This window comes from Polistes dominula, unplaced genomic scaffold, assembly GCF_049000335.1.
Source record: "Polistes dominula isolate Pdom_NZ unplaced genomic scaffold, Pdom_raw_medaka contig_49, whole genome shotgun sequence".
NCBI lineage: Eukaryota > Metazoa > Arthropoda > Insecta > Hymenoptera > Vespidae > Polistes > Polistes dominula.
The window spans coordinates 5979600-6007091 of record NW_028300914.1 but is presented as its reverse complement, the minus strand read 5'-3'; the positions used below and the strand labels follow the sequence as shown (position 1 = coordinate 6007091).

Below are 27492 nucleotides of genomic sequence, written 5' to 3'. Positions count from 1 at the left end.
GAAATGTCATTTTTTATTGTTATTAATTCATTTATTAATAACCAATATAAAATATACTTATAAAATTATTAAAAATTTTTCTCCCATTATTAGTTTGCTTGTTCGTCAAATTTTAAATAAATAATTTAATAAGCAATAATTACATAAATCTGTTTATAATTTCAGGTATGTACAAATGATTTTATTTAATATTGTTAAGTTGAAGAATCTTAGCAACTACAGCGCACCCTGGAATAAAACTTTATTGGTTCTACCTCCGTCGGTTCTATATTTTGGTGACACTTTTCAACAATGCGTTCGTTCTCCTTTGTTTTTACCTCCGTCCTCCGTCCAATTACTAACCTTCTCTTGTTTAATCATAAATTTCTTTTACTAAAAAGATTTTCCACCCCGTTCCACAAAAATAAAAAGACTCGTAGACCCATCTTCAGAGAAATATTAAAACTTATAGAAGCGGGAAAAATGATTCTTTTCAAATTGTTATAAAAAAATATGAAAAATATACTGAATTCAATTTTTTATGAAAGAAATAATAAATAAAAAATGTTAATATAACTTCGAATGAATGCTTTTTCAAATGAAAATGAATAAATAAATGAAACAATAATAAATGATATTTTAAATAATTGCTTAGTCGATAAGGTAAATTTCGAACGAAATTGTAAGACGAGTAGTTGTTCCAATTTATTTATAACTCGTGATAACTTTCATTTTTTTCATTTTTAATACATTCATTCTTCTAACTGCTGCTACCGATAATAAAATTAACTAAACGCGTGTGCTTTGAATAGAAGAGAGAGAGAAATAAAGAGAAAGTGAAAGAGAGATGGGTACTACAGATACCGCACCAATTGTCAAAAAAGTATTATTAAATGAAAGTAATGACATTAGCGAAGATTATGGACCGAATTTAAAATTATTACCCTGTAACAATCAAGTTAAAGAATTACAAACAATTTTACGAGACAAGTAAGTTTTAAATGATTACATTTTAATATATGAAATAATGACTTTGCCATGCTTTAACAATCGTCGACGAAATCAACAAAAATTTTTAATATTTAAGTGTTTATTAAAAGATTTAATTACTGTTGTGATACAAATTAATAATATATCATTATTTGTGATTTATTAGAAATACCACGAGGAGTGACTTTAAGTTCTATGCCGATCGTTTGGTAAGACACATATGTTTCCTTTTTTAAACTTATAATTATGACGAAAAATCAATAATATTATACAATTATTATTAACATACTATCAATTTTTGGTTAATCAATTTGCTAAAAAAACTCGAATAATTTCTTTATTATTAAATTTCTTCACATTTTTATGCACATACATACATGCATATATGAATATATAACACATGACTATAATAATGATAATTTTAGATTAGGCTTGTTATTGAAGAAAGTTTAAACCAACTGCCTTTTTCTAAACGCGTAGTTATAACGCCAACCGGATCAGAATACAGTGGTTTAAAATATCAAAAAGGTAATTGCGGTGTTTCTATCATAAGAAGCGGAGAAGCTATGGAACAAGTATGTATGAATAATAATTAATCAATGTTTTATATGTATATGTGAGAAAGTTATTTAATTCTTTGTAGGGCTTAAGAGATTGTTGTCGTAGTATCAGAATCGGTAAGATACTTGTAGAAAGTGATGCAGATACGCACGAAGCTAGAGTCGTTTATGCCAAATTCCCAGATGACATAGCAGAAAGGAAAGTCTTATTAATGTACCCTATAATGGGTAAGCGTAACGGGTTTATTATAGTATATTAATTAATAGTTAACATGTTGATCGCCACAATTATATTTTCATCGAGGCCAAGCGTAACTCCTAGGAGAAACAGACTCCAATCTTTACATGGCGATCAATGTGTTAATAGATTACGAAGAGAAAATAATGTTTTGATTATTATCATAATCGCGTATATTCAGGTACAGGAAATACTGTGATAAAGGCCATAGCTGTCTTAAAAGAACATAATGTGTTAGAAGAAAATATCATCTTGTCAAATTTATTTTGTACACCAACAGCAGCCAAAACTCTAGTCACTGTCTTTCCCAAGGTAAGTCTATTAAACTAATTTATATCAATTATTTAATATCTACTCTATGTAATTACAAGTCTTATTAGTTAACATGTTCGTTATCAGTATAATACAAATTTTCATTGAGAGAGCTCAATGTGAAATATTTATAACAATAAACGGCACGAAAAATAAGTTCTGGTAGCAAATGTGTTCGTATTAACATTATGTTATTATAGATAATATTAAAGTATATGCTTATGAATAATTTAACCTACATCTAAATCTAGGAAATAAATAATAAGATATAATTTAATATCTTAGTTTTAAAAATTATGTGTGTGTTAAAATTTTGTATTACAGATGAAGATCCTGACCTCAGAGATTCATTGTATTGCACCGAACCACTTTGGACAAAAATACTTTGGTACGGATTAATTATATTTCATATAGTCCAGAACATACTATATTATTAGGAATGATATAATGCTAAAGTAAAAGAAAATTTAGTTATCGAAGGTTACATGGTGCACAGATAAAAACTATATTATATATATTACGTTTCTATCTGATACAAGGAATACGATAATTATTGCTATAATATAAGTTTATTCTCTCAGTCAGTTTTATTATACTGAGTACCTGATGAAATTATTATTACGATTTCAAGCATACCGTGCTTAAATGAACTATTTTAAATTTAATGATTATCGCAATAGTACATTAATTCAATTCGAGTCATTTATTTTTTTTTTTTTGGATGGTCAGTTAAGTCAGTAATATAATCTTAGCACGTATAATTTATACTATATTATTTAATGATTACCAGTTGCATATGTCAACCTTCTACAACTTAATTTTTTCCAATCTACCGTAGAATTAAGTAGTGCATCTTATTTTTCTTAGTACTTACATATAAGAAAGAAAACACAAAACAACGTATGATACTTTTGACAGGAGTGTTCAACTTAATATCCTTAAATTTGATCTATTCTTTTTTTAAGATACAGTATAATGTAAATAATGAACTTTTCTATATATTGAGGCAATTAGTATTTATATGATATAACTTTGTTTGAGGTAAACTTAAGAGCCCTTAAACTTAAGCCCTTGTTACAGATATATCTCATTGAAAGTATATATTGCATTAGCACATACTTTTTCGAAGAGTAGCTACAAAAGTTTACTATTTCAACGGATGATCAATAAGTGGTTGTATAGTAATCTTATTAGTCTTTATACATAATACAATGAACCCGATAAAGAAAAAACAAAAATTATCACCTTATAGATTTAACGATACTATAATATTATTCAATTATGATACACTATTTTGATATTTATGGATATATTTATTGAAAAAATTATGCTTTTTCTTTTATTATTCAGTTTTTTTAATTATATATAAAATTTGTTAGAACTTTGCATATTGTTATTTTATGAAACAGAAAGATGCATAATTTTTTTCAATTCATACATTTGAGATCTCTTTTTATTTAGAAAATATATTTTTTATCTTTTGGTTATTAAGATTGAAAATTTTGTCAACAAGTATAATATGAGCATAGAATTGTTATACCAACATCAACATTATTTTCAATTTTATTTAATATTAAATTTGAGGAATCATAAAATATATTCCTTGACTGCAGCTTATCCATTATTATTTTAATTAATAATTAAGAAATTGTTTAAATCCTTTTTTTTTTTTAATTATGATTCTAAGCGATATAAATTCGATTTCTTTGTATAATATTTTATTCATAGAATGATAAAAAAATATAGATTTTTTTGTATACACATTTCTAATAAGGTGCATCTGAAGAGACTTAGACAGTCACAGAGAGCACAATAATGCATAATAAATAATAAATAAAATAAATAAAAAATGGCGAATCATGCATAATAAAAAATACAATCAATATGGCTGCATAATTACTTAAGCACTCCTTTTACAAGTGCAAACACATTTATGAATTTGCAATTCTTTATCATTATTATTAAAAATAATAGAGGAAAAGTCATATTTAAAGTATTCATAAAAAGATCATAATTTTTCATATTTTTATGGATATATTTTGTAAATTAATAATTCACTGCTGGAATATTCTGCTAATTACTTTGTAAATCTTTCAAAATGCGATATATTATTATTTCTTTTTTTTCTTATTATCATAATTGAATTAATTGAAAATAAACACAAAGTCATATTATGAAATTTTGCTATTTAACTGTTTACAAATATTTGCCTTATTATTTGATATTGCATTTTAATAGATACATTATCCTTTTTTGTGAAAATATTGCATACATATTGCATACATGAAAATATTGCATATATACATACATTTATACTTTTATGTGAGTTTCAGTATAATACATATTATTATTATGTAAATGAGAAAACAACAATGACAACACTCATCATAAGAATATATGTATGTTTGAATGTGTATGTTAAAAAATAATGTTCAACAATTATTTGTTGAGAGTGATGTGCAATGAAACGTATAGAAACGTATTTTAATTCATTTTATTTATTTTTATTATCAAGATAATTATATATTTCATATATAATTAATATTTATTGGTAATCGAGTGCATCTTTGTACTACATTGAAATGCGTTTCTATTAAAAAGAATTAAACTTCTTCTGTTTTTGCTATTCATACTTCGTTATTAATTTTATTGAGTAACAATGAGTGAATAATTTTTAGGGATAGTCAAATTTAAAAAGTAATATGATAAAAAAATAAGTTTACGATATATATTTTTACAAATAGAAAATGCCAAAAAATATTCAAAAGGAAACTTTTAGGATTTATAATTATTAGTTGCTAAATATATACGTACTTAATGTTTTCCTTATTTTTTTATTTAAAAAATATTGTTGGCGAAAAATTTGCCTTATACGGTGCCTGTGAAAATTCTGCATCGGACAGACGATGAATAGCAATTACAGAAGTAAAAAAAGAGAAATAATCATAACGATTAAATATAATTGAGTGTAAATAGAAAGATGTCTGTCTTAACGACCCATAAATTAAAAGAAATATTGTTATTTCAGTTTTACAGGAACATTTTTTGATACTTGCATACTTGGATGTTGAAAAATAATGTTACCTAGCATTATATAGATCGGTATATACAAATAAACATATACATAGTGGATACTTGTTAGTTAGTAATATTAATCTATAATAAATGAAAGCTTATAATAAACCAATTACCCTTTATTTATTTTATTTTTTTCTTGTAACATATATGTTACTATCTAAAAATTAAATGGAATAATAATGAAATAAATTAGTCCTTTTATGTTTCTGAAATAAATTAAGTTTACCGAGTCTTGCATTGCAATAAAAAATGAAATTAAATAAAATATAATTATTCGTATACAGTGTTCTCTAACTGGTGATACAAGCGAGCAGTACGTGGTACAAATGTACGCATACTTGACAAATGTTCAAACTTATTTTGCTCAAAAACAATATCTTATATGAATAAATTGTATTCAACACTTTCAACTAAGTGTTTAACATAGAATCACCCTCTGCTCGTTTTGTGCCATCAGGACATTCTGTATATTTAATAATTTAAAAAAAAAAGACATTTTTACAAGGAGTAACATATATGTTCTCTTTTTGTATAGGAAGAAATAATGTTTGCAATGAAATAAATATCTGATTATCTCTATCGATCATAAACTATGATAAATAATAGTAATAATTTAATCACCTTAATTTAATCCGTCTAAACAAAATATCTAGGTGACGTTGAGACATAATTAATATCTTTTTTTTTTTATTAATTAATTAGTATTATGATTTAAACAATACTTCCGTGAATAAATCATGGATTTGATTTTTTGTAGATTTATATTGAATATATTTATGTTTTTTGATCATATATAAAAAAATGCAATTATCCAAAGCACATTTAAGAATTGTTGTTTTCAGGGACAATTTATTACAACATAGGAGAGACAGGTGTACAATGGGAGAATTTTTGAAGAAAATCTAATAGAAAAATTCAATCGTATATCCTACAAAATTTCAAAGAGATGACATACATCAATAAATAAAAATTCTAAAAAGCTAATAAAAGTTAAGCTAAATTATAGTAAGTAAAATATACTTTTATTATTTCTTTTTTGGACTACGTAGAATAATATATATTATTATATGTACATATGTGCCTTGATGATGATTATCGTTTAAAATATAGTTTATAATATACAGAATTTAATGTTTTTTAAAAATCCGTTAAGAGAAATAAATTCAATACTTCGTATTTCATTAGGCTGTGCTTACTTGCTATAAAAATTTTAACATTTATATCTCATATCATAGAATATTTTTTCGTATATTTGTATATCATTAACTCTTTGTATTGTAGAACACAATTGTAATAATAATAGTTACATAAGAATATATGTAAGATTATACAGTGGGCCATTGGTTAACGAATAATTTACAGAACAAACAAGAAGTAATCCTGTGCATAAGACTTGTAGAACTGTATTAATCAATACTCAGTCAACAAACAATTCGGATAATGAACATCATCTTTGAATAGAGATTATGTTCATTTACTGATCACCCATTGTACTTCAAAAAATTCAAACATATTTTTTATACAATGATTATAAATTCATTGTTGATCGTATGAAAAATTTTATGAAAGAAAATTAACAATATTTTGTAATTAAACAATAAATGTTTTCATGTATTACTTACCATCTTGTTTTCAAATTTTTTTCATTTGTACGTACTACTATTTTTATATAATATTATTGGAAATTTAATATTTTTACTTTTTCAATAATATATTTATATATTGTAAAAGGATTTATTATTTTTTCTTTAACAGTAATAGATATTCGAAATTGCATATATAAATTAATTCTCTTTCTTTTTATTACACTTTTTTAAGGTAATCATACGCAACATAAATAATTGTTATGATTTGTATATATTATGTATGAAGAATTATGATATTGCAATATTTTGTTCGAAACCTATTATAATAAAACTTGAATTATTTAGCAATATTATCCAGCACCTATAAATTGTTTATCTGATATACAATGCGGCCAGATTTTATTTTTCTACAAAGCAATGCGATTTTCAAATCTGTGGTATTTTTAAGTCTGAAATGTCTAAGCTATTTCGAATACATAAGCTATATCATATATTATATTTATTATAGAAGTTTGTAGATAATAATAATTCAAGCATAACATATTCTAACCATAACCAACATGTAAATGTAATAATTAAAAGATAATTTCTTGATAAAATAATAGGAGAGAGAAATAATAATATTAGGCCTTTCAATGATGAAATAGCTACAAAGTTTAAAGCTAAATAAATTTGTATATAAGCAATAACAAAATTAAAATAGATAAATAAATAAAAATTTGTTTGCAAATAAAAAATTGAAAATATATATCAGTAACAGCATTGGTAATTATTGCCAATATGATGTATGTGTAGAAATTTGTCGATTGCACGATTAAACATTTGATTTGTTAAATTCCTTTATTATTTAATAAGCAAACCAAAAGAGGCCTCGATATTTTAAAAATGTAATTTTTGAAAGATGTGAGATATTTAGTTCCTTATCAACAATACTTTATCAGTATATATACTGACGTTGATTAGAGGTCACTTGTCTTTTACTTATTACTAAAGTTTATGAAATATTAGTAAAATGCTTTATCGCAAAGGAAGTTCGTTATTTCTTCAATATTTCCTTTCAAACAATAAATATACATTTACATGAGAACATATTACAATTTGATCGATTATATTCAAATTAATCTCTTGGTACTTTAATCTTTTATCTCTCTCTTTTATTTTTATACAATAATTATTTGTGACTTGAACGTTGTCGTCGTAATACTACGTAAACTATTTACGTATTTTTCTAAACAATAATACAATTTCATAGTAAAAATTCTATACAACAGTATAGAGACAAATTAATGAAAATAAGAAATAATATTATTTCTAATTGATCTTCAGAATAAAATACTTGCAATTTTTAAGCTAATATGCGCGAATAAAAAATTTGAAAAAGGCTGAATAATACTGTTTCTTTTAAAAAGGATATAATTTAGTATATATTTGTATATTTAGAGAGATATTATATATATATATATATATATATTCTTTTCTAAGCTTTTCATTAAACTTCTAATAATCTCAGCATTATTCCTTTCGTTACTATCGACTCATAGATGGGTCGTTCATGCAAAGGCCCCATATGTATAAGTGAATTTATGTAAAACGATACTCGCGCCAAAGCATGCCGTAAAGAAAGGATTCAAATATTTCTAACTCCAATCTAAAATTTGTTTAGTTATAATGATATTAATGAGCAAAAGATATGTTTGATATCTTTCCATATGAAAAACTGTAATGAGAAACAATAATGGAGAGATATATTGTAAACGATCTGAAAAACTTACAAATTTCTATAAACTATTATAAATTTCATTTTGTCTTATCCGACCTAATAAGAAAATAAAATTGACGTAGATTTGATTTGAATTCGACATGGCTCTACAAAAGTATTGTATATACGAATGATCTATACAATTAAATATAATCCTTCATTCAATATATAATCCTGTTGTTCAGAAAAGTAGTAGTGGCAGTATATTCATTCAGCCTTAAAAAAATGATAGTCATAATTCTGTAAAATGAACTCATTAATAACTACAAAGTTCATAAACTAGCTTAATCTAAAATAATGAATAATACAATATATTTACCTCTATTCTTCTTTTTCTTGGTCGTCAGATTTCTCTTCATTTTTATCACCGGGTTCTTCCATTTGTTCTACGTCTTCTTCGTTCTCCTTTGTTCCACCATCGAGCTCCGTCGCTTTGGATTCATCTAATGGATCATTGTCGTTTGGCAAATTAGTTCTATCTTCTGCGCTAAAATAGTAGATTTTATATAGTAATTTAAATTTCAATGAACTTTTAGAGTAAGGATTGTTAATGTGTTATTGAACATTGATGTAATATCAAATTATTGTAATTTATAAATGAATTTAATATAATCTATTACTTACAAGATTATGCAATCAAATATTTCGTAGTGCATACCTTTCTGATTTTACTGTAGCTGCGTCTTTGTCTGTGGATGGCTGCAACAAATAGGTGATATTTATGAGTAGACTAAATAAATTTAGTATCAAGGACGCGAGCCTAGGAAATAACTATAGATAATTCTCAGATTTCAGCTTTTAATGTTAAACTAAAGAACAATGTTAATGAAGGATGATATATGATGCTCATTTTTTATAATACTGGATGTCATATTCAATTTTAATGAAATCATTTAACGTGGAAACATAATCATCTAAAAGAAAGTACTTAAAACGCATTACTTATAATTTCATATAACAAACCTCTCGACTGGAAGTATTCCCATTTTCTTGAATATCGTTATTTTGTGCATTCGAATCTTGAGAAATATCTTCTGGACTGACTGGAGGTGTCATCTTAAGAAATTTCTCTAATTCGTCTAATTCATTAGCCATGTCAAAGTCTTCATAATCCTAGAAATACATTTTCTTATTATTGACACTACAATTCAAGCATTGAAATATAAAATATAAAGAATTAAAAAAGAAAAGTTATAATTTACCCCGCAGTATTCATCTTCGTTAAATATCTGAGGCGGTAAAGGATATTTACTGTCTTTTCCAACGCTATGGCCTTGCATAAACTCTTTATCCAATTCTTTTCCTGGTTCAGTTATATCGATGGTTTCATATTCTACATTTTTACTATCTAATATCATCAAAACCCGCTGCTGTCTTTTCTTCACCTATTAAAAATAACAACTATTAGTGATACTAATAATCTAAGTTAAAGTAACAATGATTAATTTTTATTTATTATACTTAAGTTAATAATAACGTACTATAGTTGCACAGTTACTGACACATGCTATTGTTTATAAGTAACAATAAATAGAACACTTGTAAAAAAAAAAAAGAATAAATAAGAAAACTCGAATGCAATTTTAAAATGCGTTTGCATACAAGGTGTACCATGTCAATAAAAAAAAATTTAATAAAAGATAGTAGAAGACAACTTTCACCAACTAAACGGGATTGAAAAAATGAATCATTGACACGTTGAAAGATGAAATGTTATAACATATGTAAGAAAATATATCTGATTTACAGGAACGTCATGTAGGTAAATGATAGTAGAAGTGACAGTGACCACTGTCCGATTGTATGAGTTTCATTGTAATTTGATCCACCATAGTACGTTAAGCATGAAATGTCATAAATAATCGATTGGCCGGTTTGTTGGGATCACTATCGAGTATAGATCATTATTATTTGATCATCGAATGTTAAGAACGATTATTGATTTAAGGTTATTGTTTGGTCGAAGGGTAATTTGCTTCTTTTTTGTTTTGTTTTTTCTTCTTCTTTTTACTTACTTCCTTATTCCCGCTGATACCCGATACGTAGATTTTAACGACCATCCTTAGCCGGTGTCCACTTCTTATCGATCGACGCCTTCCAGCTTTATCTCTCAGCAACGATCCTCTTTTGACCCTACGAAATGTCAACGTATATATATCAGCGTTAAAAAATTTGTGATTCACCGCGAATTAATTGTACGTATTCGTAATCCAACAGCGATGACGATGATATATGATGAGTAACAGAGGACAGTTCAATCAACGTACACGGAATAAGCTAGTGCTCCTTGTTTCTAATACTTCGATACTATGTCTATAGCTACGTCATTCATGCTAGACTCGTTGTGTTGGGTGTTCTCATAGGCGATTGCATCTTGTTTCTGCCGACTAACGCTAGGTGTCGCTACTGAGCAGTTACATATAGGGTGTTCACAATATAATAAACATAAAAACTTTGCCTAAAAATAAACAAATTACAAAATCAAAAGTATAAATATTTTATATTATTCTTATAACTAATAATATAATAATTTATTATTATATAGAAATTAATTACCATACTAAAATATAGAATGTCTAACAAATAATGACCATGAAAACCATAGCTGAAAATATCGAAATTACAAAATTAAAGTTATAAATATTTTTAATTATTTTTATAATTCATAATATGAAAATAAATAATACAGAATTTAATAATTACTCTCGTCTATTTTAAATCACTATATAATTACATTATTTTATTAATATATTACTTAAAAATCTTACGATAAAATTCCGTTTTTTGAAATCATGTATCTTCCGGAATACGCCATATTATAGTCGAGTCGGCTTAGTACTCTCATTCTTTCTTCCGTTTTCATCGAAGATCTTATTTAACTGTACAAAATGGTAAGGTGTAAAATCTATTTTTTTTAATTAAATCGTGTTAAATTATTACAAAGTGTTTTAAGAATATATCATAGTGTAGTTTTGTTTAATAATTTTTATATTTATTATCGTGAAAGTTTACACTTTTATGTAAATTTGTATTTTAAGGTTATATAGCGGATAGTTTACTGTTTATTTCTAACTTGCTGTATTTGTTTTTACAAGTGTTTGTTTCTTTTTATTTATTAAAATTTATAAACTTTGGTTTTTAACTTACCATGTTATAGTAATTAGCAACATCAAATCATCAAAATTGTTGAATTAATAAGGTGATAAGTATTCTTTCTGTAATTAGGCTAAACGTACAAAGAAGGTTGGAATCACAGGGAAATATGGTACCCGTTATGGTGCCTCCCTTAGAAAAATGGTTAAAAAGATGGAAATTACTCAGCACAGCAAATACACTTGCACATTCTGTGGCAAAGTTAGTATATCATCCACATATTTATACTTGTATTTCATTGTAATATTAATTAATTTTTATTAAAATTCTATCTCTATAGGATGCTATGAAACGTAGTGTCGTTGGAATTTGGTCATGCAAACGATGTAAAAGAACAGTCGCTGGTGGTGCTTGGGTGTATTCCACAACCGCAGCTGCATCAACTAGATCAGCCGTTCGAAGATTGAGGGAAGTTAAAGAACAGTAAATGTAAATAATAAATATGTTAACATACATTTTGTACATCTATGTTTTTTATTTCATCATCTCCTGATTCATGGATTTATATTGTCATAGATTTAAACTTTACGTGTATAATTGACTTACGAATTACCACCCTATACATTGAAGCTACAAATTGTATCTTTGTGTTAACATTTAATAAATAACGATAAGCTTCCAAAGTATACAATAAGTTACAAACGGTCTAGAGTCATTCAATAGTAGTTAAAGTAAAATCCAGTTTATTTAAAACGCCGTTATAATCCAGTTATATTCAATTATCTATTAATGCAACTTTGAACTCGAGTTAAATAGTTTTAATGAAGTACAACAACTCTATGCCGATAAATACTATAATATTCTATATTTGAGGCACATTGGACTCAAAAAATCAAGGTATTGACACTAAATTATTTTTATCTATTTACATTCAAAGTATAAATTATATATAGCAAACTATTTTTTTTTTTAACAATATAAGTATCAATTGATTCATATAAAAGAATATTCGTCATAGTTAAAATGTAAAAAATCTGTACAGTGCAGATATGCATGTAATAAATAATTTATTTAATTAAAAGCTGACGAATCAATTATATCCTATACACGTTTTGTTGCTTCATGGGTAAGTAGTACATGAGGATACGTATACCTTTTTTTAAGGCAGAATTATTTATAATTTTGCGATTTTTATCAAACATTAAATCAAAGGTGTACATTTCTAACAAATAACTAATTATATATATTTTGCAAAAAAGGTTAAGGTTGATTAGAAAATTTGTTTTTTTTTTTAATTTTAAAAATGAGTATTAATTCGTTCATCATAAGTTTGTTTTAATGTCTGCCTGTTAATTACACTTTCGCAAAGTATATGAGGCCACATGACGTAGATAATTGTTTCTTTTTTTTATGCAACTCGTTAAATATAGTATAAGTACACTAGATTATTTCAAAATGGCTTGTAAATTAAATATTATAATTTACAGTTCACAAGTATAGAATAATATTAATATTTATATGTAACTTAATGGAACATGTGTAGATTGCTTTATTGTCTTTAAATTTGCATCTTCTGACTTTCAACACATTGCAGGAAAGAACAAATTCATTTTAAGACAGAATATTAGTAAATAAATAACATTTGCAAATATGAAAAAATTGGAAGTTTGTTTCACTGATTTTGTCTATGTAATGGACGTTACTACATTAAGTTTAACATTTGAAAATATATGTATATATAATATGTATATATATATATACATATGTTTTACATAAGTTAAAAATACATGAAAAAGTACAGAAAATAAAGTGATGAAAGATTTCTATTGTGATCAATGTAACGGTGAATGCGCAACGAAACAATTATGTTATTTAAGACAATGATAATTTGTACTTCATTTTCTGTGCAAACATTAGAAAGTATATAAAAGAAAATAAAACATTTTTAAGATTGCAATATATGGAATGACAATGACATGGAAATACTATCGCTTTGTCTTCGTTTTTGTTTCTTTTCTTTCCTTTACATATCAGCGAACATGCTTTACTGAATCTGAATAGTTTTAAATTGTTAATTTTAGTTAGATTCTCTTTTTTTTTCAAATATATAAAATCAATCTAAATCCTGTACAAAAATAAACATTGCTGTTTTAAAAGTCTAATTACATGTACATATATAGGCTATAAATGATAAATTATTGTTGTACCATCACCATAATATTTTTTTTTCCTCAGATTAAATATATATGTATTAATAATACTAATGTTGCCAAGTATTAAAGTTTCACTATGGTACACAACATATTCTAAACATCGTAAATGGAGGTGTTGAGAATATAAGAAAAACTGTATTACTCACGTGTTACTAATTGTAGATATAGGAAGTACAGATATTATCTTACACGAACATAAAAATAAATTCATCGTTTCAACTACAACTGAATATTGCAATTTTTTAGCATGGAAATTTATAATCAAAGGGAAGGGCGCCAGAATCTGAAAGACATCTATTTTTACTCCTAGCCGATGGTGTAATATTTTTTGTATGTTTAACTGTGACATTAGCAACGATAAACTATGCTAAAGCAGAATGTAATATATCTACGAAGAATAGTTGTTTATTTTATTACAATAAAAATATGGAGTCTTTATTAATAAAATGTGGAAGACATGTGTCAATAAATTTAAATGAATATGTAAGATATATAATAACAAGATTATAACAAACAACAGCCGATAATCTTTTAAATATTTAACTAAAACCTCGTAAATGTAATCTCATCGTGCTTTAGTGTGAAAAAGATTAATAGAATCTTTGCTTTTATTGAAAACAAAAGCATCGTAACAACTTAATTACGAATGAAATGCAAGGAACTGTCAGAAGTATCGTTATAAAAAGATCCAGTGCTCTTCCCTAATTAATAATAATGGATTGTACAATACAAGTTCTCTATAATTAGTATAACCAGTAGTGTCACCATTAATTTCACTTTCATACTAACAACACTCACACGATCATAGTTGTGACACAAATTTACCATATCCTTAGATTTTTTTGTTTCTTATCTTCACACATATAAGATTACCATCTTTCAAACGTCTGCCATTGCACACACCCCAAATTATCAAATATGTCTCTCTTTCTTTTATCAACAAGTATTTATTTATAACAGTAGTCTGATATGCTTTCTCTGTTACCGCTTACTAAAAGAAGAGTTCATTCTCTTGTTCTTTTTCCTTTTCTTTTTTAGTATCACTTTTGCACGTTCTCACACAATCAGAAATTTATTTCTCTTATTCTCATACATTAATCAAGGCATACCATAAGAAATGGCAGTAACTAAACACCATGGTCTTAGTAAAGTCTAATTAATATTTATCTTATTAAATAAATGAATTATTTAACTCGCGAGCCATTTGTTTCTTATTATGATTCACATCAAGTTACTTTCTTTTCCCAATGTTCATTTCATTGAGAATTTACGTCAATCTGATGAATCGACTAAATATAATACAGCGACGATGTTCTCTATTCAGTCATAATACTTGTCGTTCTGCCGCGATATTATCTTATGGTCAGTTCCTTGATTATAATCTATTAAATATATTAACAAATATTGTATAGAGGTCTGCACTTAAGCTCAATGTATATTAGCTAGCTTGCCATTTGAATTTGCTTTGCATAATCCATTTCTGTCCAGCATTGTGTGGATCGCAAGGTGCAAGAACAGGCTGTGAGGCATCTCCTGAACGTGGTTTTGACAGACAATGGCCTGTATTTGTATGTCTGATCATCTTCGTCTAAAAAATATTTATATTTAAGTTATATTTAAGTGTAATTGTCAATAAATTAATTTACTATAAGATATTATTATATCTTTTGTACCTCTTCATTGTAAACCCATGCTTGATTACCACCCATCCCATGGCAACGAACAATTTTAACTGGACCTTGGGGACTGGCTGCATCAAGGCACATATCATCTGACATTATTTGTTGTCGTTTCGTATAAGCAAACACCTAAATGTTATAGTAATTCGTCAGTAAATATTTTAATAAATAAGTCAATTTTTTATAGTTAGAATTTTAAACATACTTGATTACCACCTAGTCCATGACAATAGCTAATACCAACAACTTCTCCTGTTCTTCTACCCATGGTATCCAAACAGGTATGTGTATCAACATTTTTTACATCACCGAGATAATAATAATCTAGTGGCATCGGTGATTCCGGATAAATATTTTCTAAATACCACCTGAAGCTCTTACATTTAAGACGTTCTCTTAACTTTATCCTTTCCGATACGTTTCCAACAACTACGTTTCTCGCACCTGCAAAGTTTACGCTTTGTTTAAGAATTATTGTATTAGATTTTATTAAATAAAAATATGTGAACATATATATTAGTAGAAAATAAGTTAATGAAATATGTCAAGATATGTGCTAAATAAAGAAATTGCCATGTGTGATAATACATTAATTATTTGCCCATTAAAACGACCATAGTATATACCATGAGCATATTAAGATATTTGACAATGAGCAAAATAAATTAGATATTTGAAAGTGAAAAGAATTTCGTGATATGGCTCTTATTTCATTCGTGTAAAAACTCGTACACAGTAAAAATATTATTGTACGATAGTGATAACGTGATTTTAGTGACAAAGAAAATTATAGTTTATTTATTTATTTTTATAAAGATCGTATTATATCGATCAAGTTTAAAGCAATACCCTCTTGCTGCTGAAATTGAAATAATGATTAACAATCCTGCAATTAAATATTGTCCTTAGGTGGACATGAACGGGTATCTGATAGAAGTAAGCGATATTCCAAAAAACCATAAAGCAGTAGTGTTAGTTGCAAAACCATGCTAACCGCCCAAAAAAAGATACATGCAAAATAAAGAAACCAGGAGTATACATAAAGTATAGAGATATATATTATGTGTACAAGAATTTTCTTTCTTTCTGTTTTATTTATTTTTTTTTCAGACATTGGTGTTAGTGCTACCTGGATTAATGTTGTAATAGAAGTACTTCCATTGGTCCAACCAGACCTCTACGAGGCGCGCATTGTTGTGGTTCACTATCTTGCTGGTTCCACCGGGGAAGGTATATGGAGTTGACTTACGGAATACATGTCCAACGTGTGAGCATGTTGCAATTTCCAATGTCCCACCACACATCCATATCTAACCAACTCAGTTGTGTTAGTGTGTTAGCAAATACAATCAAATTACATAATAAAAAAGAAAATCAGAAGAAGATATATTATGCACGTTATCAAATTCTTGAGCTCCTTCTTTTTCCCATCTGGACTCCTAGATAATATAGCTAAACAAATATCAAAGGCAAGCAATATTTTAATGTTAGTTGGCTGGATGGATGAGTGGTTAAGGCTACGGTTTCACACATATTAGAATATCAAATAAATCAATACATTATCCAAAATGAAAAGCATAATTATTTATAACTATTTTAGTTTCTTTTCCCTATGTTTACATGACACGTCAAAACAAGAAACAATTTGAATATTATATCAAATGTAACTATGATATCGCTCCATCTACTTTCTAAGTTTAAATTTATAAGCAATAATTCGACTAAATCTCTTATACCTTTATAATGCAGCTATTTAAATGTATGATATAAATAAAAATGTTATACAATATATGTGTAAAATGTCATAAAAGATCATTAAAAAGTTTTATTAATATATCATACTTTAAATATTCTTATCAAAAGTATTTTAGAACACTAAAAATACAAAAAGACAAATAAAAAATAAATAACCACTAATAAAATAAATTAGCTAACAATAATTTATATCAGATACCCGTTGTATATATCATGATCTTATTTTTCATATAATTTCGTTCGTCATCTTTCTTCTTTTTTTTTCTTTTTCATATACATATGACATGATATTTCATAATATTTTTTTCTGTCCAAATGAGTGAGAAAAATAATTTGTATTTTGAAGCATCGCTGTCTGCTTATTAATTCCAGCATACATGCAATACAAATTTGGTAACAGTAGTAATAATTGTCATTTTTATTAGTAAAACTTATTCGTATTATTTGAGTCGATTGGAATACTAATTAATGCGAATAGGTAAAACTATGCATTTACTTATCTAACCTGGGTTCATGGCATAGTAAAAATCTCTCCACTCATCCATCCAGACTTCGGCAACCCTGGCCGCGTTGTGTAGAACTATCTTGCTGACACCACCAGGAAACGTATACGGGCTCTTGTCGCGGAATACATGTCCCACGTGTGAACATGGACTGATTTCTAATATTCCGCCGCATTGCCATACCTATAAGTTACTTATGATTTAAAAATAGAAATAAAAGTGAAACTTTCATACAACCGTATTGATTGCCAATCAGTATTTCTCTGTTTCGGAGGATGGTACAATTAATTATAATAAGCGAGTATGTCTAACGAGATACGAGTAAGAAAGAAAGTGTTAAGAAAAAAACTACAGAGAAAATTCATTTGTGTGGTATTATCAAATAGAGGAAACAAACGTTGAATTTCATCTTGAGAACATCCAGCATGTTAGTACAAAAAAAAAAAGAAAAAGAATAGAAATACAAAATAAAAGTAACAAAAAATAAATATTATACATAATGCAAGAGATATAACATTAAAAACAAAGTACTATATTAACGAGTACAAGAATAAAACTCACTCGGAAACTCATTTCAAGATTTTCACCACCCCATATGTCCATTCCTTCGTCATAGGCACCAAGCTCATAGAAATAGTCTTTATCTATAGAAAACAAACCCCCTGCCATTGTTGGTGTACGTAATGGAGCTGTCCTATCCCCGTTTCTTCTGTCCATTTCTCTTTGTGCGACTCTGTACCTTATTAATTGGAATTTTTCCATTAGACAATGAATAGAACAAATCGTTTTATTTCTCTTTCAAAAAAAGAAAAAATTTAATTAATAAGATAATAGAATAACAATAATGCTATACCATCGAAAATTCAATTTCCAATTGAAACCACCCCAAGTCATGTCACTTGCAGGTATATATTCAAATGTATCATCGCTAATAACATCGATAATTGGGCATACAACGATTGTCCTATCGTCGGCTATCCTTGAAAGTAAAGGTTCTAGCCATCCTTCTGTACATTCGCAATGTGCATCCAGAAATGTTATAACTTGTCCTTTTACGTGTTTCGCTCCTAAAAGTCTAGCTCTAATAAGACCTGATCTTGTCTTCGTGCGATAAACATACGTCGGTACGGGTAAAGTTTGTACATAATTTTCTAAATCCTTCTTTAAATGATCTGTAAAAGAAAATAAATTTAATATTATTTAATGAGTTGGTTTTTAATAAGAGAAGAAAAGAGAAATAAAAGAAGATATATAAGACGTACCTCGTTCACTAGCATCATCAACGAGTATAATTTCTTTCAATAACGATCTAGGTGATCGATTGATAACGGACCAAACAGTACGCAATAATGTGCTCCAAGCCTCGTTATGAAAAACAATAACGATACTAGTGTCAGGAAGAAACTTATTGTACTTTTTCGTTTTACAACCTTCGAGTCTAATGTCTTTTAATGAACGATGTAATGAAATCATGTCACTAGCCATTAGATTAAATTGATTCAATTTAAATAACTCTTGTTGTTTAGTTTCTAATTCAGGCGCAATATGTACAGCTGCTCCCATTTCACCTGGACTACCCTTATTTTCTCTAACGACCTTAGCAGGCCTCCATAAATGTAATTCCGATTGCTTGTACTTTTTTTTATCATACAATTGTAAATCGACAGCTTCTCTTTTAATCGCTTGAGGGTGCGGTTGACTTTCTTCCGTCGAAATTGTTTGCTTGTTCGTCTCGGAACAACCCCATCCGGATCCTCCGATGCAATCCGAATAGAACATAAGTACCATAACGTCTACCAGGAACCATACTAATGACGTTAAAAGAATCACTTGACATGTGTGAATGCGAATCTTTGAGCGAAACATTTTCCCTCGAGTCCTGACCCTCTTAATCCTGAGTGCATCACCTAATTTTTCCTTATTTATCCCTTTCGAAAAAACGTACGCGCGTTCTTTCGACTTTTTTCTTTTTTTTCTTTTTCTTTTCTATCCAATAATTACTATTTTTATTTAAATAATCGATCGATCAATCGGTATCATCCAAATAAAGCTTTCCAAATAATTTTACATGATTTTATTTCAGCGCATCTCCGTTTTTTTCTAAAACAAAAAGATATTCAACATTTATATATATTATAGAGTTTAAAAGATAAATTAAATTTAAAAATAAATTGATATATCACAGACAAATTTCTTTTTAAATTGTAGGTAGGTTTAATATTAAACTATGTGCTAATATTTAACGTGGTTTTACATGCCAGAAAATGTACTATTTTCGTTTCGGTTAGCAACAACTAAATTTCTCTCTGTCTCTCTCAATCTCGGATAATTGTTAAAAAGCGAAAGGGAATACTGTATACGGGATGCGTTTCGTAGATACGCAGGAAATTGATCCGCGCAAAGGCAAATCTCTCTCTCTCTCTTTCTCTTTCTCTCTCTCTCATTCTCTGATTCTCTTGCTCAGCTAATGAGACCATTCACTCTCTGGGAAATTATATTGTGGTGAGGAAACAGTCGAGCAGCAGCCAATGATATTAATTAATTAGAGAACCATTAAATAATGTATTTTCTAGCTAGTAGGGAATTCAATAACGATATTTGTAAAAAAAAATTACTGTTGTGTGAATATAGATGTATACATAATAGTTCTATGTTATATTCTATTTTTAAAACAAAGTTCACGTTAGTATTTTCATTATTGACCTCGCGAGGTCAATCTATTTCAAGCTATAGTATATGTATTATAGAATTAATACAATAATAGAGAGTAAAAGAGAAAAAAAGAGAAAAAAATTATTACGTTTAATTTTTTCTGTCAGTATCATTCTAATTGACCCATCCATTGATACATTTATTTTTTTCATATTTCCAACTTTTGCACAATATATGTTAGACAACATGTTGCTCTCATATTTTATTTCTCTTCATTCAAAAATTCAAATAAAATTATTTCTATTTATTTGGTCAATATTTTGTTAAATAAATGATCATAATCATATGTTCATTCTAAGTACATGTTGATACTTAATAATTAATAATTATTTACCATTTATATTGCATACAAATATTTTGTTACAAATACTGACCTAGTCAAACAAATTAATTTACTTTACTGTATTATACATTTAATTTTTTTTCACAAGAGGTATCTCATTATTTTTATTCCGTTTACACGATAAATTAAAATTGATAAAAACTGTGATGCATGCGTATGTTTATTTTGAATGAATGAATGAATGCATGCATGCATGCATGCGAAGAAAAGGTTCGTTTTTTTTTCTTTTTCTCTTTTGTTATCTTCTCAGGTAAAAATATGCGCAAGGACACGTAGGAGATCATATAAGTCAAACAGGATCTTCATTGGCGAAGGCTATCGTGTTCCACATACGTAAAGCTTCATTGAAATTGAAAGTATACGAAAGAGCCTTTCACATATATTATATTATACATTATTAAATACAAGAATATAAATATTTATGTATACTTAAATCAACGTCTAGTGCATATTTATGCATAAGTAAAATAAAACAATTAATTCATGCACATTTTTATCTACTAACGAAAGTATTTTAAAAGTTGCATTGCGATTCAAAAGTTTCCAAAGTACGTACACGTAGTTTCGGAACGAAACAAATTCTCTAAATATGTTAATTATTTATAGTTCACATATAAATTATGTTATCAAAGTTATAAGGATAAATATTTATACATTTTTTTTTATCAATCTCATACAAATTATAAACGTAAAAATATGTATAAAGTAAAAAAAAAATTTTTTTTTCAAAGTTGTTCGACGATCGTAGATGCGAAAACATTATTTTAGCGTTAAAGAATATTTTCTGTATTTTTTATTTTTTAACCATATGAATAATTAAAATGTACGTGAATATATTCCTGCCGATGACGTTTCTGTCATAAAATGTATTCATGCGATAAGAGAAGTAATAAGTTATGGTACGTCGATGATTCGACAGTGGCATAGTATTATTGCATTTTTTTTTTATCTTGTCGCAAATTGGAATGATCGAATGAAATTGAACAATCAATGAATTACAAATGATTGAATATATTCTTTTAAATTAATAAGATAATTTACATCGATACAATTATATTATGGTATATGCAATTTCAATTTAGGACATGAAATAACAATTAATTTTGTGACGATAAAATGAATTAAAATGAATTATACACTTGTCAAATTTTCTAGACGAATATTTTTTTGGATGCAGATTATATAACTATAAGCTTAACTGCAAGTTTAGAAAATGAATGAAAAGAATAATTGATTTTTAAAATGATCCGAGTAGCTTTAAATTCGTCTCGTATTAAATATATTTAAGAGAGCCTACTTTTGAAGTATTTTTTGTTGTTGCTACTTGTTCTCTGAATGCGAAAGAAGAGTATACATGTTTTCGACAGTAATTTGTACGCGTCTGGTTCTAATGAGCTAAAACTAGGTCTACTTTCGCCAAAGTGTATGCGGACACATTTCTCATTGTTCTCGCTAGTCTTCTTGTAGTTTTATCTTTTCGACATTTGACAGTACTGTTATACTAGTACTGGAAAATTATTTCAGAAAGGTATACTCTCTTTCTCTCTCTTTCATACAATGAAGATCGCAGTATCATACGGATACCGTTATTACGCACGCGGTTTTATACGGGTCACAAACCGGCACATACTTTTCCAGATTGTTGAGAATAGATTTAGCGTGAGATACACATTTGTGTTACCTTGATCGAATTCTATTAAAAGAAAAAAAAGAGAAAAAAAGGACGAAATAAAAAAAATCCAATATCATCAAACCCTCTATAATCCAATTTTGTTCTACCCCGTTTACAATCAAATTATATAATATAGTTTTTATTGTAAATAAATTTTTAAAACCGTGAAATAATTGGCCTACAAAAATTGTAGATAAAAGAATATTTCATTTGTACAATTATTTACAAAATTTTTGCTTCATTCTTTTTATTACTTGTATTAATTTAATATAGAACTTTTAAATATTAAAAAACGTAGCAATTTCGTATAAAAAGTAAGAATTAATTTTTTCATATGATAGAAGAAACTAATATTTAACAAATGCAAATACAGATGTATAAAAAAAGTTCTTATAAATTTTGTAGGAAAAAAAAAATATATATATATATATATGTTTGAAAACGTGTAAAAATATTAGAAAATACGGATAGTATAGAAGTGGAACAACGAGACTATATCGGAGTTTAACAGCATAACGAAACGTCGTGCATGGCTAATTTTTCTTCCCATCAGCATAGTTATAACGTTGATGAAATACTATCTTCCATTTCGTATCTCTTTTCATTTCTTATTAGATATTTTTCTTTTATTTTTTTTTCTTTCGTTTTTTTTTTGTTCATTTCATTTCTTCCTATTGTGCAATAGGATTTAACCAGCTCAGCGAGATATTACAGTTTTAACTGCGATGGAAATTCTCTCTTCTGTCTCTCTCTCTCTCTCTTTCTCCTTTCTTTCTTTCTTTTCTTCTTTTTGAAGATATCTACCAGGAAAAGTTTACTACTACTGCTTCTTTATAAAAGACCTTTTGATTATTAACAGACGAAATGCAATTCGACGCAAGTGGATTTCAAAAGGATCCAGTTAGTAGTATTGTATCAAATTTGAAGAATAAGTTGAAATCCTTTATTTAATTGTAAATTTTATTATAACAAAAATACGTTAAGACGATCGAAACTACTTTCGTTATTAAATTTTTTTTTATATGTTTATAGAAAGTATACGATTTCAAAGTTACATGGTATTACATTTTAATCTGTTAAGTAAGTTCATTACGCATTTACAATGATCTACTCTCGTGTTTCTTTTTTTAAAACGTATAACTCAAAGTCAAAGTTTGAGTTTAAATTAAATATGAATCGATTAATTCTTTACTTTGATAAGAAATTAAATAATTTAATAATTGATTATATAAAATTTCTTATGCGATAATCAAAATTAATTTATTTATGTCTTATTTAAATTAATTTATTTGTAAAATAATCTCTATAAACATTAAAAATTTTGACTTTCTATGAATTTTAAAAATTGTTTGAATATATTAAGTAAAAAATAAAATGAACAATAAAGCTACGAAAAGTCAGTCACAGAACATTATCTTTACAATTTGAATAATTAAATGTAATTGTTTGACTGTTATGGGCGCATATATGCGCTCGGTGAAAACTATCAGTGTGGCCTTATGGACGCATATCATCGGCGGCCACATGCCGCTCACGTGAAACGCTGCAACTTAGAAAAGCTCGCAATCAAAGGGTTAAAAATAAAACGATGAAGATAATGTTATCTATGTTAAAGTTAATGCCAGGAAACAATTATTTAATAGTACATAAGAATTGTTTTTATTTTCAATGAAAACGTGAAATGAAACGATAGAGTCTTCTCGTTTTACATTCCTTCCTTTTATCTCTTTCTCATATAAAGAACAAGAAATTTACTACTCGGAAAAGATAAAAGTCACATAATCGTCCGATATGCATACGTCCAATAATGCTACTGCATTTCACGTGAAGTAAACATAAATGACTTTATTTTAAATCTTCTACTAAAGGTATTTAAACAGTTGTTAAATAATGATCAATATTCTAAAATGCTGTATAACTTTGAAAGTCACATATTTTAAATATCTATAAAGGTGAGTTTTGAAAAGTTTTAAACTTTAATAAAAAAACTTTTATTTAAAAAAAATAAAATAAAATAAAAGTCCGACGGAAACAAAATTGTTTCTACTTATTTAAAACTATTCAACTCACCCATTATTTTAACTATAATATAAAGTTCTCCTTTTTTTGATATAAATACAGTATTAATTCAAATATTATATACAAACTCGTCTCATATTTTTTGAGATATGTTATATTTTATTTGCAATTAGTATAATATTATCTTTAAGCAAATAAAACTAATTAGATTATAAAATGGTTAAATCACTTGAACTATTTTACATTATATTATTTTCATGTACGTAAAAAATAAAATAAATTTATGGACAATTTATAAATACACGTAAAATATATTGAAAATAATAATCAATGAATAAAACTTATAAATATGATCGTAAATATGCAGTTGTTGACACCGTACACGTGTTTTCTAAAAAAAATACTACTACATTTTATCAAATGATTCTTTTAAATATTATAAAAAAAATAAAAAAATGGCCATAGAAGAGAAATATGATAGATATGCAATACTTGTTTTCGTCGTATGGTTTATCACACGATTTGATAATTTTCGGCGCGTTTATATGATACTAATCGGATTGGAATCCAACGATCGACACTTGGGACGTGTCACGAATAACGTATAGTACTGTATCCAACGGTATCTCGATAACACGCTATACGCGACATACCAATTGACAATTGTAATTGATTACAAAATAATAAAATATATTTAACAAGAGAAACGAAACAAATAACAATGATAATCCATAAACAATTAAAATTCCACAGTGTTAATTATGGCGGGAGAAAATAACTAGAGAATTATTTCGTAGCAACGGAATAAATAAATATTTTAAGTGGATCAACCGAACCTGCTAATAATTCGAGCGCATCGACCGCTACGAAACGATCTTTTTTTTCTTCTTCTCTTCCTCTCTTCTTTCCCTAACCTTTTTCTGAATACCACAGGTATACCATGGATTTTCATATTAGTCACTTGATAAAAACGCTTTTTTAATGAGAATCTCGACACGATAGCAACTTTAATGTACAACTTCAAATCAAGGTCTTCGAGAAGCTTTCGTAACCTCAAGAAGACGAAGGCAAAGACGAAAATTGCATGTGTTACCTGAAATTTCTTATGTAGGGAGCCGCGTCACCGTTAAAAGTTACACATGTATACTAAACGACTGTATACGTATACAATATGTTACGTGTAAATGTAAAGATATAAGTACGCGTAATTCTATATATGAATCACATGGTCTGGATTTTCTAAGAACAGACGTTTACTGAAAGAATTTCAATTCATATATATGTACAATTAAATATTATAAATTACCTTTCTCTTAGGGTGATGAATATCTAAAGGTAGATACTTCCTTCAAGGATCAACGTCGACCAGGATATACAAATAGGAGTCATTAGAAGATTCACATACACATTAGAATACACACAGTGATTTATCTTAGAGACACGCGAGCGTCGTTTCGTTGCGTTGACGACACATACGCGTGTATTCTGTTCCTTCCTCAAGTTTTTTCTATAAATGAGAGAGAGAGAAAGATAATGAAAGAGATAAAAAACACAAGGTTAAAGAACGATTCTTAATGTTGTCGTTGTTAAATAAAAAGATAAACGAAGGGACAAACGATAAAATGATATCGGAACCACCGCCTGTTCCGTATTAAATCTTTATGGATATCGAGAAAAAAACTGTTCAGATTGAATTAGATTGAAGGTGGTCAAAGAACATACTGGTACTGAAATCGAACGGTACGGCGACTTTTACGGAAGATGCACTCATTTGGTGACGACGAAGACGATTACGACGGCGACGATGATGACGATGACGATGACGATGATAATGACGATACCAAATTTAAGAATTATTTTACACACTCATTCGCGCGTGTCATCAAAATTGACAACGCGCCGATCACACACCACCGGCGTACAGTCAGGTCTACTTCTTCTGTACAGTTCCTCTCTCTTTTTCTCTTTCTATAGTTATCTCTATCTCACTTCTCCCGAGAAACGTGAGAATTCGATCGTCGCAACAACCATCGGCCATCGCCCGTCGCCAGCTAACTTCACACTGCGTTACACCGTTCCTATACTCTTCTCTCATTGGTTCCGACCTTAGCAAATCCATGTCCGTCGCGCGGATACCAATAACCAATCGCAACGCTTTCTATTCGATATTTGCTAAAAGCTTTATTATTTGTTTATTTTTTTATTATTATTGTTTTTTCGATTAGATAAAAAAAAAGTCACCTTTGATTGATATTTAAAAATATATTATATTATTGTTGATTTTCATTGTCGTTTATTATTCTATTATCGAATTGTAAAAATTAGAACGTCTGTTATTAAATTTACATTATAAATTTGGGATTGTTGATTATGATTTATTTTACGATTAAAGATCATCGATTTATATTATTAACGATATACGATTATTTTACGATTATCTTATGATATAGGAAAATAAAAGTACTTACTTTACTTCAATTGTTATTTAATTTACAATGATTGTATGTATTTCATTGTTGTTCATTTTTCTCTATAGATTATCGGAAGGTTCATTATTATATGTCCATCGAAGGTCTTAAATTTTTAATTATTCGATTATTATTTAACGATTAATACTTCTTAGATTCAATGAAAGTACCTTTGATTGATATTTGATGTTAAATGATAGTAAAATTTAATCCTTGTCAACGATTTCGTGCAATAAACTTCGATTATTTAATTTATGATAAATTTAAAATGATTATTCGTTTATAATTTCATGATTAATTTTGATTTTAATATTATTACGTTTTAAATAATTGAATCATTTCATTTCATGCAGCGAATTGACAGATAAAAAGTTTAAAAAAATTATTAAATTGAATTGAATTTAAAAAAGTTTTTTTTTATATTAACTCATTTTATACTTTTTTACGCTTATAATTGAGACGTTGAATAAATAAATAATAATTTAATTTCTTCCAATGATCTAATGCGACGATTATTGCACTAATCAATTATC

General features: G+C 27.4%; 4 protein-coding genes across 10 annotated transcripts; 2 read left to right on the top strand and 2 right to left on the bottom strand.

Moving 5' to 3' along the window:
* The first annotated feature begins 702 nt into the window (after positions 1–702).
* Positions 703–6778, top strand: kri (uracil phosphoribosyltransferase krishah). The gene is made up of 7 exons (XM_015318301.2): positions 703–969; positions 1136–1178; positions 1395–1544; positions 1613–1757; positions 1949–2079; positions 2404–2467; positions 6000–6778. The coding sequence occupies exons 1-7, from the start codon at positions 827–829 to the stop codon at positions 6050–6052; spliced, it is 729 nt and encodes a 242-aa protein (XP_015173787.1). The 5' UTR covers positions 703–826; the 3' UTR covers positions 6053–6778.
* On the bottom strand, positions 5987–10891 carry LOC107065027 (SH3 domain-binding glutamic acid-rich protein homolog). Of its 4 annotated transcripts, none has more exons than XM_015318304.2 (7): positions 10770–10891; positions 10518–10635; positions 9705–9887; positions 9466–9615; positions 9161–9201; positions 8822–8989; positions 5987–8742 (listed from the first exon to the last, which is right to left on the bottom strand). In XM_015318304.2, the coding sequence occupies exons 2-6, from the start codon at positions 10560–10562 to the stop codon at positions 8824–8826; spliced, it is 585 nt and encodes a 194-aa protein (XP_015173790.1). In that variant the 5' UTR covers positions 10563–10635; positions 10770–10891; the 3' UTR covers positions 5987–8742; positions 8822–8823. The 4 variants fall into 4 exon arrangements, with proteins under 4 accessions (XP_015173790.1, XP_015173791.1, XP_015173788.1 ...); XM_015318305.2 differs by having other exon boundaries at positions 10702–10813; XM_015318302.2 differs by having other exon boundaries at positions 10518–10816.
* A 345-nt stretch (positions 10892–11236) lies between these two features.
* On the top strand, positions 11237–12117 carry RpL37A (ribosomal protein L37A). The gene is made up of 3 exons (XM_015318138.2): positions 11237–11393; positions 11728–11856; positions 11936–12117. Exons 1-3 carry the CDS (start codon positions 11391–11393, stop codon positions 12080–12082), a joined length of 279 nt encoding a protein of 92 aa, XP_015173624.1. The 5' UTR covers positions 11237–11390; the 3' UTR covers positions 12083–12117.
* Positions 12109–26558, bottom strand: Pgant5 (polypeptide N-acetylgalactosaminyltransferase 5). 4 transcript variants are annotated; one of them, XM_015318352.2, is made up of 9 exons: positions 26214–26558; positions 25798–25998; positions 19008–19845; positions 18599–18917; positions 18307–18484; positions 16617–16797; positions 15693–15931; positions 15482–15616; positions 12109–15396 (listed from the first exon to the last, which is right to left on the bottom strand). In XM_015318352.2, the coding sequence occupies exons 3-9, from the start codon at positions 19609–19611 to the stop codon at positions 15247–15249; spliced, it is 1806 nt and encodes a 601-aa protein (XP_015173838.1). In that variant the 5' UTR covers positions 19612–19845; positions 25798–25998; positions 26214–26558; the 3' UTR covers positions 12109–15246. The 4 variants fall into 4 exon arrangements, with proteins under 4 accessions (XP_015173838.1, XP_015173836.1, XP_015173837.1 ...); XM_015318350.2 differs by lacking the exon at positions 16617–16797 and adding an exon at positions 17748–17928 and having other exon boundaries at positions 26214–26557; XM_015318351.2 differs by lacking the exon at positions 16617–16797 and adding an exon at positions 17748–17928 and having other exon boundaries at positions 26358–26557.
* Between the last annotated feature and the right edge of the window lie 934 nt (positions 26559–27492).